At 33.1% G+C, this 17,181-nt stretch overlaps 1 protein-coding gene across 1 annotated transcript; it reads left to right on the plus strand.

The window, feature by feature from the left end:
- Window positions 1-528: 528 nt before the first annotated feature.
- LOC128240462 (inactive dipeptidyl peptidase 10-like) lies at window positions 529-16,970 on the plus strand. Its single transcript, XM_052957108.1, has 6 exons — window positions 529-609; window positions 9,578-9,692; window positions 11,170-11,265; window positions 15,455-15,552; window positions 16,319-16,393; window positions 16,956-16,970. Exons 1-6 carry the CDS (start codon window positions 529-531, stop codon window positions 16,968-16,970), a joined length of 480 nt encoding a protein of 159 aa, XP_052813068.1.
- The last annotated feature ends 211 nt before the right edge of the window (window positions 16,971-17,181 follow it).

Here is a 17,181-nt window from a genome sequence, read left to right on the forward strand (position 1 = left end):
CCTAAGAGGTACGCAACCCATTAAACCATATTTGAAAAATTAGACATTACCATTTGATATTGGAATAAAGGGAATCAACTCATTAGCCATATATCATTAAACGGACTAAATCGGTTCGATTTTGACGAGATTAGAGAGAAACAAATAGTTGAACATAAAAGGGTGTTATATCGTTTGATTTGATTTAATAAAGACAATCGGCTTGCTATATGTATTGGAAGAAAGGGATACATCGTATTGTTCTGACTTCACTCAAGGAAAATAACTCTCAAGCAATACTGAATAATAGGGACTGAATTAGTTTGTTTTATACAAAAAGTAAGGGATACAACTCGTTTAAGAAAAGGATCTCTCAAATATAATAAATGCAAAAAGGGATTTGAAATATTATTGACCTATTTTGGACCAAAGAAAAAAACTGCTATACCAATCTATTACGTAACAAGTTGCTTTTCGAAATAAACTGCATAATGCCAATTTTCAACGTAAACCAATTAGGACAATTTAACATATAACACAAAGGATAGGATGTATGCATCAACGGGTGGAGGAAATGGAGCGAAAAGGTCGCCGTCTGGACCGACAGGTGGACCAACGACTGACCTTGTGGTGGGTATACGGTGTAATTGCAATTATCTAGTCTCCAATGACCCGTCTTATCTAAATCCATGTATAAACGATGAAAAATCGAGCCGTAGTTTACATGAACATGACGTGCAGGGGTGCGCTCAATTTCGGGAAAACAAATAAATGGATTACAAAATTTCGCCCCAACATTGAATGTGCTTTGACTTAACAATTACGTCGAAACCTTTTTGCTGCTTAAAGAAGTGTCGTAAGGTCCTGACAATCGTGAAGGTTTCTTGATATTGACAAATTGATGGAGTGCAACTCATTAACCGACAGTCAGAAATCGTTTTCGACTTCAAGGATCTAATGCCAAAATAACTGTTGTAAAAAGGTACCGATTTAAAGGTTTTGGTACTTAATAATAGAGAATATCATTTTTTTTTAAATATACATTTTTTAATTCGCATTTGAACGTACCTGCTCCAACGTATTCGTGAATACTACGGTTCGGTTCTCTTTCGTGTATTAACAAGATCAACCTCAGGGCTGATATTTAATATTGGTCTTAACTGGATCTAAAAACGATATAGCTAATTCAATTACTTAATATTCATAACGGACCATTAGAGTGAATGAAGTCAATGATGTATGACCAAAAGACTCACTTAAGTTGTATATTGAATACCACCCCAGTACACTAAATTAGTTTGTTATAAGCTATGTTGTTTGCTACATTTCCAGATTGTGTGGCGTTTAAATGATATATTAATTTAAAAATAATCACGATAAACTAGGTTTGATATATAACATCCATTAAATCAAGTACTCTAGCTATATTAATAAATGCTTAAATCTGGAAATGTATGCAATTGAACAGCTCTAATTTCTTTGTCATTAGAAACTTATTTATATATTTTTATGTGTGTTTGTTTTCTTCTTGTTGATATTGCAGACCTTTATTGACATTTATGAATGTTGTTCGCAGTTTAAACTTATTTTACTTTGATAAAAACACGTTCAATGTTGGTTTATTGGTTTTGTTGATTCTTGGAACCCAAAAATAGAAAAAAAAGAAGTCCCGAGGGGAACACAAATCTGAGATCGCATCAGTCAGTGAACCGCTCAGAGTTTTTAATTAAATATTAAATATGTTTGACGATGTAAACGGAAAAAAAAGAGTTTTGATTTGTCCCATAAGCATCTAAGGCTATTGAGTGTTTGAAATTTACTACTACAATTATTTTTTAATGCAAATTTCTTCTTTTTATGTTCTATTTGTTTAAATGCGAGAACTGTGTTTTTCCTTTTCCTGGCTGTTAATGATTTTCTTGAACTTTGTTTAAATTGTTTTTCGGCACAAATCTGTCGATATTTGAAGCACTTGACAATGTTTGGTCCATGTAAAACATTAAATTTATTGTGTAATTATTGATTAAAAAGAACGATTGTTTTCACAATGTGTATATGTATCAGAACTTGGACTAAAACAAATTACTTCTTTATTGATTATTAGTGACATTTTCACATTAAGCTAAGAATTATGATTAACTGTTTTGATATTACAAGGCAAGTTTAGAAATTGTCTTTGCAAAAAATGAATGAAAATGAAAGTAGAAAGATGACTTAACTCCTAAGCGTTTACAGAAGTTTTGTGACTTTCAAACGGACTGAATCAAAATGATGCTTGAGCTTCGTAATATGATGACTAAATATTTACAGAAGTGACATTGTAATGAATTTATGAAAAATGGACTTTACCGCATCCAATTTGGAAGGTGATCCATCGTCGATTCTGCATTTTAGAACTCATCAGGTAGATACTGCTTATTTTGTAATAAATAAAGTGAAGAATGTCATTTTGAGATATTGACGAATTGAATATTAAAAAAAGTGTCAAATATTGTTTAAAATTTATAAAACATTTAAAATTTAATCTTGTGACGACTTTCATTTTATGTATTGTAACTAAATTCGTTTTAAGATTTGTGACCAAATCTCAACATAAAGTTTGTGGGTTTTTTAATTTAATGACGATATTCCTCCTGATATTTGCAACGACTTTTAAAATCGGATCAATGTCATTTCGAAGTTATAAAAAATGAGGCTAAGCTTCAATCTGAACATCTCGCTCATTGTCTAACACATAAGACGAAGTTTGCCGAGTTGTTACGATTGGCCAAACCTAACAAACAGTAATATGTTAAGCAGACCCTTGCTAATTGAAAATTGTAAAATTGATAAGCTTATGCAAATGACACTTACAACATATATGATGAATTCACGAGTTCGTATACATCTATTATTTGGTCATAAATTGACCATGTTACAATGAAACAATAGGCATTTGGTAATAAATCATACATCTCATAATACATCGAAAGCAATTCTAGAGTTGTGTAACGGTTTACTGGTCACTAGAGCATTGTTTGCAAATATATGTATGAATAAACAATGCATAGGGGAATTCAAAACACTGAATATCTTATAAGTCAGGTAATTGCTATTATTGCATGAAAACCTAGCAATGTTTCACATATCCGTTTCTTTATTTATTGTCAGATCTTGCGCTGAAAAGTGTGGAAGTTGATTGAAGAAAATAATACTCTAAAGTGTTCCATGTATTCTTTGTGAAACTAGGATTGGTAGAATTTCGTGAACGTATGTGTGTTAGTTAGAAGTGTAAAAACAACAACATTTTAATCTGTAAAGTATCTACTTTGTTAAGAAATACGCACATTAATGAACTTCATGCTGGATCCAAACATTTTGTATTGGAACATTGTGATTAAACAGAAACTGTAACCAACCCGCAAAGTATAAACTAAATTGACGTTGCGTCATGCACGGTGCATCCGCGTCAGTATCGTCTTCAGCAAGATTGACGTCCAAAAAACGTCGAAAATCGATTGCGTCTTCAAAACAACTAGTCGATCTAGAGGTAATAAATAAGAAATATTTTTTTAACAAAATACGTAGATGAAATGTACATGTTTTGTGTATAACACATTTACCGTATATGAATGTTTTAAGAAATTCCATCCTGGAAATTTAATTGCACTATTACTTATTTCGATTTGTTTTTGGAATGTGTAATGTCTAGAATATTCTATATGTCGGCAATGACCATATGCACCTTCATGCCTTTTTGCCGATATACTTTGAAGTTTTCTTTGTTAAATGATCTTTATCAGTGCGAACAAATAGATTATATCTGTATGTTGTGTATTTATATCACTTAAATGTTTTATGAAATCGTCATATTTTTGTTTTGTTTTTTGGCATGCGAATAATTAAAAAAACGGATATGTTTCGGGCACGGCTACGAATAACTAATACATAATCCAAATAATACTTTCACTTATATATTTGTGTTAAGAGGCTCATTCATGAATACTATAGCTAAGACTCATTCAGAACAATTCTATTGGGATAACGTTTTCCAGATTTGTTAAAATCATAAACTTATCACTCATCTTATGAACTAATACCAAATAGCAACTGACAAGAAATCGACTGACATTAAAAAACAAGATAAAACTTTGTGAATTTTATTTTTAAATCATTCACATTTTAATAGCGTAACTAACGTTTTTCGGCAACATACGAGCATTTTATGTTGCAATTTTCAACATTTGTTCATAATAAAACTATTGTTTCAAACTGTTATGATGTGTTCACATTACACACTATAAGCTACTATAAGCTACTATAAAAATGTGATGATGTGTTTTCATTAGTTTGAACTTTTTGTTCAAAGTTATACTATGATATATATTTCAATGTCTGACCCTATAAAGCGTGAACGAGAACATGCTAATCTGTTTTTTTTTTTACTTTTATTATTCTTTCTCGTTTAATGTTAATGTCATCGTTGTGACCAGCATGCGAATATTTTATATTATGATATGTATAATGCTTTTTCATAAAACAGTGTTAGATATTACAACAATAAACACTACGGTCTATCTGTCGGTCTGGTACACTGAAGGCACAATCGGTTCGCGCAAAACCCTGACAAACAGAGCATAAAACCCAGCTCACCGCGTATCCAAGCTTCCCGCACAACCTTGCTCTCCGCATAACCTAGCTTTACGTTAGACCTAACTCTCCGCATAACCTAACCTTACGTAAACTAGTGATCTAGCTTTTCTTATACCCTTGAATTACCTAGCTCTTTGCATATCCTAGCTGTTCGTGTAACCTAGCTGTTCGTATAACCTAGCTCTCCGCATAACCTAGCTTTGCGCAAAACCTAGTTCACCGAATGACCTAGTTCTCCGAATAACCTAGCTATTCGCATAATCTAGCTTTTTTACCTGAGAACAAAGCAACAGTTTTCATTATCAGCAAATTAGTTAATAATTAGTGTTCAAGAAGCCAAAATCAACAAGCTTTTCGTTTTTTTATTTCTTTAAAGGAAATGAGCTCACAAAATACGAAAATGACTCTTCAAATAAATCATATAAAGCTTTCCAACTTTGTAGCATTGTTTCACAAATCATAATATCATCATGTGATAAGTTGTCTAAAAAGAGACTCGTGTACGTTTTTAGGGTTAGACATGGCATAGAACCATTTATTTTGCTTGTTATAATGATTAAAATAATAAAATGTTTAAACTAGAGTTCTATTATAATTAACAAATATTTAAAAATATGACAGAAAGCTATTTTGCCGAAAAGCGTCAGTAACCATATTGAAAATGGAATAAATTAGGAATCGATCTACACATATCTGTTTAAATGAGTATCCGGTTGTTACCGTTAGGTGTTTATAAAAGTAAGTAAAATAACTCAATATGAAAATTAAAAACAATTTTTTAACAGAAAATCTATCATTTAGACTCTTTGAATGGATTATGAAATTTTAGGGTGACTTTATTTGGTTACCTTTTTTGTATGTTTGGCAAGGCATTAAAAGCCACTAGATCGTTTTGACAATTCCAGGCTTGTTTTGTGGACCATCTGGTGTCTAAAAGCTTTGAAACTAGTATCCAACAAATAATTATTAATTAATTATTAATTTGGTATTATTTGATGAATTATGCGTAGTGTAGACTTAACAATAATATTTTCACCAAACAAAACCAACAACTATCAAAACTTTATCACATCCATCTGCCCTCGATGAAATATTAACCAATATGATGAATAACTTTTCGCACGAACGCGACAGAGATGCCCATATCTGAAATTAATTTAACTTTATTTGAAAAAAAAAATTGCAAAAAAAGCTGGAAGCATTGGTGTTTCAATAATGCAAAGAAGACTACAGGGGCTAACCCAATATTAAGAAATACGCCCTATTAAGAGTACAAAGTAAGGGTCTTCAAGCGGTTTAATAACGGTTTACGAAAAATGCATGAAACATCAATTTTTGAACTTAAATATGAAATTCTCGGCTCTGATTTTTTGTCAGCAGTCTTATAACACTGGCTTTCATAGATTTTCGCAAAAAATGGCTCGTTCCGGGACAAAAAAAAAATGTCAAAACGCTCAATCTGTGAGAGTGCAGCTTTAAATTTTATCATAGCTCTTGAGTTTGAAAAAATATCATAGCTCTAGGCTTATGGCTTTTAAGCAAAATCATTGTTTTCTGCTTCGAAACAATATCATAAGTTTAGGCTACAAGATCATCTGTTTTCACATTGAACACAATAACGCTTTTTTAAATCAAGATCATTGCTTAAGGCTTTGAAACAACATTAAAGGTTTCGGCTTCGGCCTGTGTTCCACTAAAATGACAATAGTTTTTGGCTACCGGACTTCACCTTGTGGTATTTTTATGCTGGATGAATAAGTGTTGGCCATTTAACGATCATCTTATCTTCGTGAGTTGTTCAAAGTAAATCCACCAACTTGCAATATTCTTCTGAGGATTTTCAAATAATGTGCAGATGATAAACTGGACTATTGGCCAATAAACAATTACGATTGGCTTTTTAAATAAATTTGGCGAAGCAATTTTCCTTTGAGGATAGAGTTTGCGTGATCATGTTCAAATATGATAGTCTTAAGCGTTAACCTAATTTGTAAGGAATAATGATATTATCGGAAAATAGATCACATTTTGGGTTTGTTTGGCATCTGACTTATTTTGCGTGTATAACAGATATAATTCTTGTTAACTAATGGAATTGAAGACTCGAGGAGTGTACTTCTGTTTATTTTTATGTGTCTAGGTTATTTTCGCTGACCCTCAAATAGTGTACATTTGGGATCCGAATTTCATACGCTAAGTGTAAAGAGAACGGATATATCGGTTTTCGGATGATTCAATCAGGTTCAATCAGATATCATTAGCTGTATGAAACAATCTTAATATTTTGCCTAATAAGGAAAACATTGGCGCTGTTTATTAACTAGTATATTAACGGAATGTTATTGGTTGATATCAAACTAACTAACTTTCGCAGTAGTGCAAACGGATATTCGATACCTGGATTTAACAAATATTTACATTTTACCGTATGATTAACTAAAAGAAGTAATGTTAAAGCTTTGAATGAAAGCACAATCGTGCTATAAATACAAATGCATGCGGCGGCTTCATCTCAGAACAATGCTACTGGAAAGCGCTCGATTTGTAAAAAGTCGAAGGCAGTGGCAATTAACACTTCAAAACAACTCGTGGATTTAGAGGTAGACTTTTATTTCATGTTTACATATATATCATATTTAACTTAAAAATTCAAAATTTACATATCAAAATGTTGGAATTCATTCAGAAATTAGTGTAACAAATGTTTGCAAACAATCATTAACTGCATAATGTTGTAGTATTTAAGACAAACATTTATCGGTGATCTCTTTATAACAGTTAATACTTGAATGTATACTATTTTAATATTAATTATATTTATAAATATAGGGTTGTATGTTTATATTTTTGCTCACTAATTTAGTAATACAATTATCAGGCTGATAAAATCAAAATATTTTTTATATCCATACTAGTTACTCTTATAAAAGTTTATAAATAATTGTTTTATATTAATTCATGCTGACTTTTGGATTAAACAGTGGGGGCAGTTTGATGTCTAAAAAACTAAAGCTCAATTGTCGACTGTATTTATTAGGAAAAAGGGGAGTTACAAATCTTATTCCCAGGAGTGAAGAGTCATGTCAGATGAATCTGTCCCTTCATCGTATGTTATCGAAAACCCTACCGTTCGTTTTGCTGACAAGAACGGAATGATCACTGAAATGGAAACTAAAACAGATGAGAAAAGAACATTTATGCAATATTACTGCGACCAGATAAAATTTGTTCAAGCAAGGGTCCCACACTTCAATCCGTCAAGGGAGTTAATTGATCTGCAGGTATTTTGGCATTGTTAACACGTGACCAGGACTACCATATGCACGCAGGACTTGCCAAACATTTCCAAACTGCGGAGTTTTTTTTATTTCTAATTTTTCAGTGTTTTCCTTTGCTTGTAATACAAAAGTCTCTGTAAGTCTTGGACCAAGTTTGGTCCAAGGTCAAGTAAAGCGCTATCTAAAACACACTCTCTTGGATATGCGAAACACTGCAAACATCGCTTTTTATGTTGCATGATCAAAACCGTACAACATACACATCCGAGGGATTAAAACGACAGTGCTCTCAATTACATTACGTTTCATAAAGAAGCAGACAGAAACTTTTCGCTTTCATCATTCGAAGTATACACTGGTAGGTAATTTGTTACTCATGTAATTGCAATTGACTATCATCTTCTGCGCTGGTGTTTATCAATGATCTAATAAATATTGCCCTTATACTGTAGCATTCACATCATTTATTCACACACATGTTCTTACATCTGACTTAATATACCGTTATTAGCATTCAATATCATCATCCAAACACGACCGAGGTAACCATAAAATGTCTTGCAGCTTCCCTTATATTTTACGACAAACCCTCAACATAAACAAAAACGACAACAAAGGCAATAAAAACTGAGAAGGCATTTTTTGTTTGTTAGTTTATGATTTGATATGCAATTGAAGTCTTAAAGGGACCACTTCACGTTTATGAGTCAGCGAAACGAGTTATTTAGTTTGAAATGTGAAGAAAATGCGCGATTAAATGATAATACATCGTTAAAGGTTGAAATTAGTTCCCTTTTGATAATGTTATTTACAAATGTGACAGAAAATACTATGCTATGCCGAAAAGAGTTTATCAGAATCGAGACATAATAAAAGCTGCAAGGCTTCATTCTCAATTATGTCGGGAACCTTATTATAATCGAAAACGAATTTTGTTATAAGATGTCTTCTGCGTACGAATATATTTTGTATAATGAATACGAATATTGCGATAATCTGTCTACTGAGTAAGACCGTTGTGATAATCTGTCTACTGAGTAAGACCATTGTGATAATCTGTCTACTAAGTAATACCATTGTGATAATCTGAATACTGAGTAAGGCCATTGTGATACTCAGAATACTAAGTAAGACCATTGTGATAATCTGAATACTGAGTAAAGCCATTGTGATACTCAGAATACTAAGTAAGACCATTGTGATAATCTGAATACTGAGTAAAACAATTGTAATTATCTGAATACTGAGTAAGACCGTTGTGATAATCTGAATACTGAGTAAGACCATTGTGATAATCTGCATACTGAGTAAAACCATTGTGACCATCTGTATATTGGTTAAACAATTGTGAAAATATGTACAGTGAGTACGACTATAATAATTTTGATAATCTGCATACTGACTAAGACCATTGTGACACTCTGTATACTGAGTAAGACCATTGTGCCAACCTGTATACTCGTTAAAGCCATTGTGATAATCTGTCTAGTGTGAATGTTAATTGACTACTTAGTACAAATATTGTGATAATCTGTCAAATGAATGCAAATATTTGAAATATGTCTAGCGAGTACGAATGTTAATTGTCTAGTGAGTATAAATGTGAATTGTCTTCTGAGAAAGAATGCTATTTGTTTAGTGAGTACGAATGTTAATTGCATACTGAGTACGAATTTTATTCTTTTAAGGAACTAGTTGAGGAGGAGAAGGAGCAGAAGAACTGGAAAGGGATTATCATCGCTGTGCTTGTCATTATATTAGTGGCTTCTTGTATCGTTGTTGCTGTCATTATAGTCACTCCAGGTAGGGGATTATAATCGCTTTTTTTGTTTTCATATTAGTGTGCTCTTGTGTTGCTGTTACTATCATTATAGTAACTCCAGGTAAGGGATTATAATCGCTGTGTTTGTCATCATATCAGTGTGCTCTTGTGTTGCTGTGGCTGTCATTATAAAACCTCCAGGTAAGGAATTATAATCGCTGTGTTTGTCATCATATCAGTGTGCTCTTGTGTTGCTGTGGCTGTCATTATAATACCTCCAGGTAAGTGATTATAATCGCTGTGTTTGTCATCCTATTAGTGTGCTCATATGTTGCTGTTGTTGACATCATCTGTTACTCCAGGTAAGAGATTTTCCATCATTTTAGGTGTACTCATTTGTTGCCAGTTTGTTTTTGTCACCATTGTGGTGTACTCATATTTTATTTTGTTTGCACCATTGTGGTGTTCTCTTGTGTTGCTGTTGCTGTAAACATTGTTACTTCAGGTAAGGTATTTGTCATCATTGTGATGTACTCTTGTGCTGCTGTTGTTGTCATCATCATTACTCCAGGCAAGGGATTGGAATTACCGTGATTGTCATCAATATAGTTATGCATTGCTAGTTTTGCCATCAACGTAGCTCCCAGCAAATTGTTGTTTGCTCACACTGTTCGTTTTATTTCAATTGAGAAGGTGGTCCATATAACACTGCATCACATCATAGAGGTGTTCTTTAACATAAATAATGAACAAATGTTATTGTGTCATGTCTTAGATACGCTTCGGAGAAACGTGAACTTATATTAAAAAATAAGAAAAATAGCTTAATACACTTCATTAACTATATCCCGTGGCGGTTGAAATCACTTACAAATCGGTTATAATATCGGCTATTTTTAAATACCCGTAATAATCTCGATGTCATTTCTGGGTAGTTATGGCTGAGTTGTTCCAATCGGTGTCAAAATCTGTTTACACTAGAGCTCTTAATTGAAATTAGGATGTTTTATCATTGTTACAAGCATAATGTTCGAAATTCACATTCGATGCCCGACCCTATAAAGCTAGAACGAGTCCATTTAAAACATCAGAAGCTGGTATCTCATATGGGACGTATGCTTACCATTATACTTTCCTTTCATGCAATAGCCTAATATGTCATGTCTTAAACAATATTGGTAAAATATTTCTCGAAAAGTACATTATTTATATCCCCAACTTAGTTTTATTTATTTGCTATCAGCGTGATAATGCTAGTTTTAAGACGATATATATTGGTGCTTTCCCTATTATTTTTCCGTTGTTAATAACACGCAAAACCACAAAGAGTTGTGTCAATATTATCGAAATTGGCTAAAAAGTGGTAGTACTACATATGGATGAAAGCATGTTATTTCCCGAACCATGCGAATGTCGATTTTGAAACAAAATGCGATAAATGATAACCTAAAACCAAAAACAAGTAGCGAAAGTATATTAAAATAGACTGTAACGCAACTTGTCTTTTGTTTCTTACAGAAGAGGTAATAGAGAGGAAGGGTGATAAGCTGTCAATTGAAGAGTTGGTGAACGGGGCTTACCAGCCGTATGCTGTAAATCCAATTTGGTCAAAAGGTACACTCTACTCTGGCATTTTCCTTCTCAAGACTGTAACCCCACATTGTGTGTTAAACGGTATTTTGATTCTATCTGTCTTAATAACATTTTGTTATATTGCGTGTCTTTCGTTGAGTGTCTTGGTATCCGTGTGCTTTTTAGTGAGTGCTTACTTATCGTTCACTGACTGTGTCAAAGAGCTTAGTACACGAACATTGACCATATGTTGATAGTTGTGTAGTGTGTGTTGTCTTGAAGCGTTGTTACCCTTGTTCGGTGTATATATGGCCATGTTCTTGTATTTGCAAGTACGTTAATATATATTCAGGTTATTTTAATTAAAAACGAATCACGGGTTGTTTCTTGTACAACATATTGCAATCGTTAAGACTAGTAACTCAATGTTACTCATTAATTTTCTGATCCTTCTTAAGCATTCCGTTTACATTTGTGACTCTTATAATGAAAACTCGTTACAAGATTTAGCCGGTGTGGTACAGTTAACAAAGCTTACCATTTATTCAAATTGTACCATATCATTTTTGTTCATTTATGAATATCGTAACAGATTGGCAAACATCTACCGTGAAATAAGAAGCGAGTTGATATTACGGGCTTTGCCATCATTGTAAATGCATTTTATAACTTGGGTAATGAACGCTATACTAAACGGTTATTAAACAGAGAGAAGGAGAGAGAGTTTTATTTCAATAATATATAGCTCTTGCGTCCGAAAGGATCTCTCCAAGGAAAGTATTGACATAGTTTTCAACGGATATGTAGGACAACAGTTTAGTACAGTTTTGACATTAAAGCATGCATTCTTTATTGGGAACGATACCAAACAGTATGGTCGCAAAGAGTTATATATGAGATTTAATATGTTATCGAGCTTAAAAACAATTCATACTGATGATGTGCAGAATTTAATACCCATTAGAATGTGTGAATGATTACAAATGATAAGTTTGCCATCAATCTACTTCTTAAATATCATAATTGATTTGTTAATTATGCTCTCCATAGGCTGTAAATTCTTGTCCGATAAACAATTGATACAACAAATGTATTGAAACTTATGTTTTTGTTTAGACGATATAAAATACATACAACTTAATAGAATACGTTGCAAAAATTGTTCTGTTCTTTGTATATGTATGTATGTATGTACGCACGAACGCACGCACGCACACACACACACACACACACACACACACACACACACATACATACATACATACATACATACATACATACATACATACATACATACAAACATACATACATACTCTGGCTATATGGCCTTTTCACTCATGTGAATGGACATTTGTTAATGCCACGGTCCATGATTACACACCTTTGGGGCTGGCTGACTGGCTGGTCCTTATAATGACATATGATCCAAAGTGATGTGTTATATTTCATAAATATTAACGCGAGTTTATATATATGTGCGAGTACATCTTTGACACAGTCAGTGAAATTTAAGTACAAACTCATACAGAAAACAAGAGCCACGAATCTGCAAGACAAAACAGATTTTAAAACATCAGGTAATAACTCACTGGGGTTCCTAGAGACGCAAAATCTCATACTTGACTTAACATTTATCAACAAATGCGGAATTAAACGTAATGCGACGGTACTTGAATAAGAAACCCTAATATATTTCAATATATATATATTTAATATATTTGATATATTCATCTGCCCATTCATCTGACATCTGCCCATTGCCAACAGCAAGGCAAATTAATACTTATGTGAAAAACAACAGAAACAAGCTCAGCAAAAAGTTAAAACATAAACCCGGTTTAATGGCGCTGGGTAAACGCCAAAGACTCAACGCTTAATTATCCCCCCCCCAAAAAAAAAAAAAAAAAAAAAAAAAACGAATATCGTGATCTGGATTCATCACATTGCGTGCACCTCGGGCAAAACTAGCACAAATGGGAGAGAAAACAAACACATTTTATATTACAAATAATGATCGGACTACATCTGTAATAAGGGGGTTCCTTATAGCTGTCAACTAATAAATTGAAATGCCAGTCAGTTGGTCAGACCAGCTCAAAGCAATTTAGAACAAAGAGGTGAATGTCAAAACACAAACAATAAACGAAGTTAAGCAGAAACTTTGGAACTACTGTGACCAATGTATCGATGTGTACAATGTATTGAAACTAACTAACTTAACTACCACATAGTTTACAATTAATTTCTTTTCGCAGTAGTTTCGTATTTTTCCATTAAAAAGATTACTAGCTATATATACCTAGTAGAATTCATTCTAGTACATGATTGGCTAGTTGATGTTATTGTTTTACTTTTTTGGATTTTTAAATTAAACTTTTTTAGTGCCAATCTGGTGTATAGTCCATTTAATATCTTTACCGTATTGTTATTTGTAAAACGTTTCGCACAAATTTATTTTAAAACCGTAATTAATTGTCAATTTTTATTTGTTACTTTACTTTACTTTCATAATTTAAAGTGTCATTGTTTAGCTTGGCGCAAAAATAGGACAGTCATGTGACAGGAATCTATTTTTACTTTACGCTATACACATCACAGCAGCCGTTTGTATACAGCTGGATAAGTTATCTACGAGTAATCATTTTGCTAGTTTGCCCATAAAAGATATTTGATTGGTCGACATTGAGAGGGTATTGGATAAGTATTAACCAATCAGTATTTATTTTTAAACTTAGACCAAAGCAACGAATAAACCAGTTGTATACAAATGGCTGCTGGGAGTGTAAAGCGTGAGGTAACAATAGACTCCTGTTATGGAAATCATATCTATGAAAACAATTCCTAAAGTACTTTCGGTCCAGAAATTGATCTCAAAATCGAAATGTTCAAAGTCATCGATACATATTGCAATCAGAGAAGTCGAATCATCAGAAGTTAAATCTTGATTCACTATTGTGTAAAAAAATCGAGCATTTTTTTTTAAATTTCTTTTTTTGAAATATGCTCTTGTCCGAACATGTCTGAAAGTGTGTAGGTATTTTACTTGCGAAATATTTTACATCAAACATAACACTTTTTAATAGTTTGTGTGTGTGTCCTTCAAACTTATATTTGCATCGAGGCGAGTTATGTAATGACTATAAACGTTTGTAGCACATACCAATATTTATGCGAAAAACTACAGATAACAAGCTCAGTAGCAAATAGTTTATACATTAACCCGGTTTAATGGCACTGGGGAACCGCCAAAGACATAGAACATAAAAACAAAAAATCACAAACAAGAAACATGGAAGAATAGCACAAAACTCACCAAAAAGCACAGTGCATACATACCATATTTTTAAATAAAACTAAGTATTTTTTATCAAGGATTGTTAGGTACCGCCTTGAAACGGTCAGTAAAATGTAAATTTACTGGGGGTTTAAACCAGTTTAAGTGCACAAACCTCACTCTTATCCCAACAATCCTAAATAAAGAAAAAAACGCAAGAGGTAAATCTTATTTAAGTATACATTAACTTGAGGAAACTTAACAATAAAACAAATACTAACTAACGTATAGGTAAACCCTAAGTCTTCTATGACAAGAGATCCCAACTCTATCTGTAGACGGACGAATACAATTCCAAAACGAATTCAACTTGTGTGACCATAACTCATTCGCCGATTTATTCCCGAAAATGTTCATGATCGAGAATAACCCGAATTAACATTACGATAGACGACTGGGAATGTCCATTTTATATTCTAGAGTGCTTATTAAAAACGAATGTAATAAGGCGCGTAATAAGGAGTTTATTATACCATAACAGCCATTATTAGAATATATTCATTCTAGCCATCCTACTTACAGCCTACGACATATTATCGTAAGATCCTGAATTGTAGTTGAATCATAAGCGCGTTTGAAACAAGTTTACAAAGATAAGCCGACAGTTCGTCACGTTCATTTTCAAAATGCCATAGCCGCCTAATACCGGCTGAAAATGTTTCCATTTTTCTCAATTATGCCGGGCAACATACTAAAACAAAGCCTCTATAAAACTTTTCGCGCAGGGTATCTTCAGCCGGATATTGCACCAAAATTACTTAAAAGACTTTCCATTACCGGGTTGTTTGGTTTTTGAATCGGGAAATGAACTATCAATGCGAAACTACGTCTTGTAAAATGTAGTGTCCTGCTGTTTCAATGAAATGTAATATTTTCTTCACTTGTTTAATTTTACAGATGGGCGAAGTTTGCTGTACAAAAACCAAGACGATGAATTGGTTGTTGTCGAGTGTGACAGCAACTACAGTTCAATATTCCTGGATAGTTCACCATATGTAAGAAATTTGAAATTGTCCATGGTTTAAATATTAAATATTTACTGCAGCCACTCATCCTGTTACTGAAATTATACGAGTCAGGTATGATTGATTTCATTCAAGAGGGTAGTGGGTCAAACTGATATGTACTGCTCAACGTGCAATAAATTGCATGTGTACATTATTATACGGTTTTTATTTATCCGCACATTGTCTATTAGACGGTAGCTTCTCATGGTAATAAAATCAACAAAAAAGAAAACCCTCTCTAACATGGTAAATTGATGGTATAAACTGTTATATTTAAACTCACTTTGAGTGCTAGAGTTTAAAAAAAGAACATAAATCATTTGAGAAGCCGTACATGTTAGAACTGTGACCCTCGTTTTGTTCCGTGTTGGTGGATGTTTTCTCTTGTTGTCTTGTATACAGAAATTCACATACCGTAACGGTAAAATTGGAGTGACTCTGTTTCAGAAGCGCATTCAAAATCACGCTGCTAAATAGCAATGCTATTCACGTATCTGCGAGCTAGGTATTGAACATTGTACAAAACAGTTACTTCACCCATTACCATTGTTATTATTAGAGCTCTTGTATATTTACAATTACTCGGGTTAAACATGCAGTAACTATTACCTTATATATGCTGCACTTATTTAAACATATACCAGGTGGGCCCTATGGGTACCAATAAATAATGAGAGTATATTTTTTCTTAACTAATACACGTCAAAGCTTCATCAATTTTATATGTATAACACATTTGAAATCCTATTTTCAGAGAGAATCATTGGCATCCGACTTCCTGATATCTCCTGATAGAAGCTTCATTCTCTTCATCCACAGGAGAAAGAAGGTAACGAAATGACATTTTTTGGATTTGGACATATCACGCTAGGTCTAGGAAACTGATGTCACATGATGGACATATGTTACTTTTAAACTCTCCAATTGGCCATTATGTTTTGCTGTCTTATCGGATTTGCGAACATTTATTAACGGAATATAGAATTTCTAGTGGGACGATATTATCGCGATTTATAATTTTCTTGAAATGTGTCATTAGCTTTTACAGTGATTTCTTTGTCCAAGTGTTTTACCCAATCACGGTTTATACTTCAATAGGTTACGGTAAAATTATCAAAGGTTATGCACTTATTTCTAATCTTATATAAACTCGGTTTAGGAAAAATTGAGCAACCGACCATAACAATTAAATCATCAGACTCAAAGGCCATGTTAGGTCTCTTTTATTTAATAATACATATGCAGTATTCTTAGGGTTAAGACGCTCCGAAACACTTCAAGTACAATTTTCCTTCGGCTAACATTCTCTTGGTCCCATGAGAGGCCATGATGCCAATAAGAGAAATCCACTTGTTCTGTAATGTGTTAGCAGTATCTGGATTATTTTCCAGGCTATTCCCCATTGACATTGATGCTAATGATATGCATAGGAAACCTTATTACACTAATATAATCAATCGTAAAAGTCTTCCTAAAAAGTATGTGTTTGAAGGCTAACAAAAAGCCAGACGTATTTGTTTACCTCTAGAGAGGGCAAATATATATATTTGGAATCATGTTATACTTTGATTCACTGTCATGAACAGTATTCCCGACTTATTGAAAAAAAATATCTAT

This window comes from Mya arenaria, chromosome 7, assembly GCF_026914265.1.
Source record: "Mya arenaria isolate MELC-2E11 chromosome 7, ASM2691426v1".
In the NCBI taxonomy this organism is placed as follows: Eukaryota; Metazoa; Mollusca; class Bivalvia; order Myida; family Myidae; genus Mya; species Mya arenaria.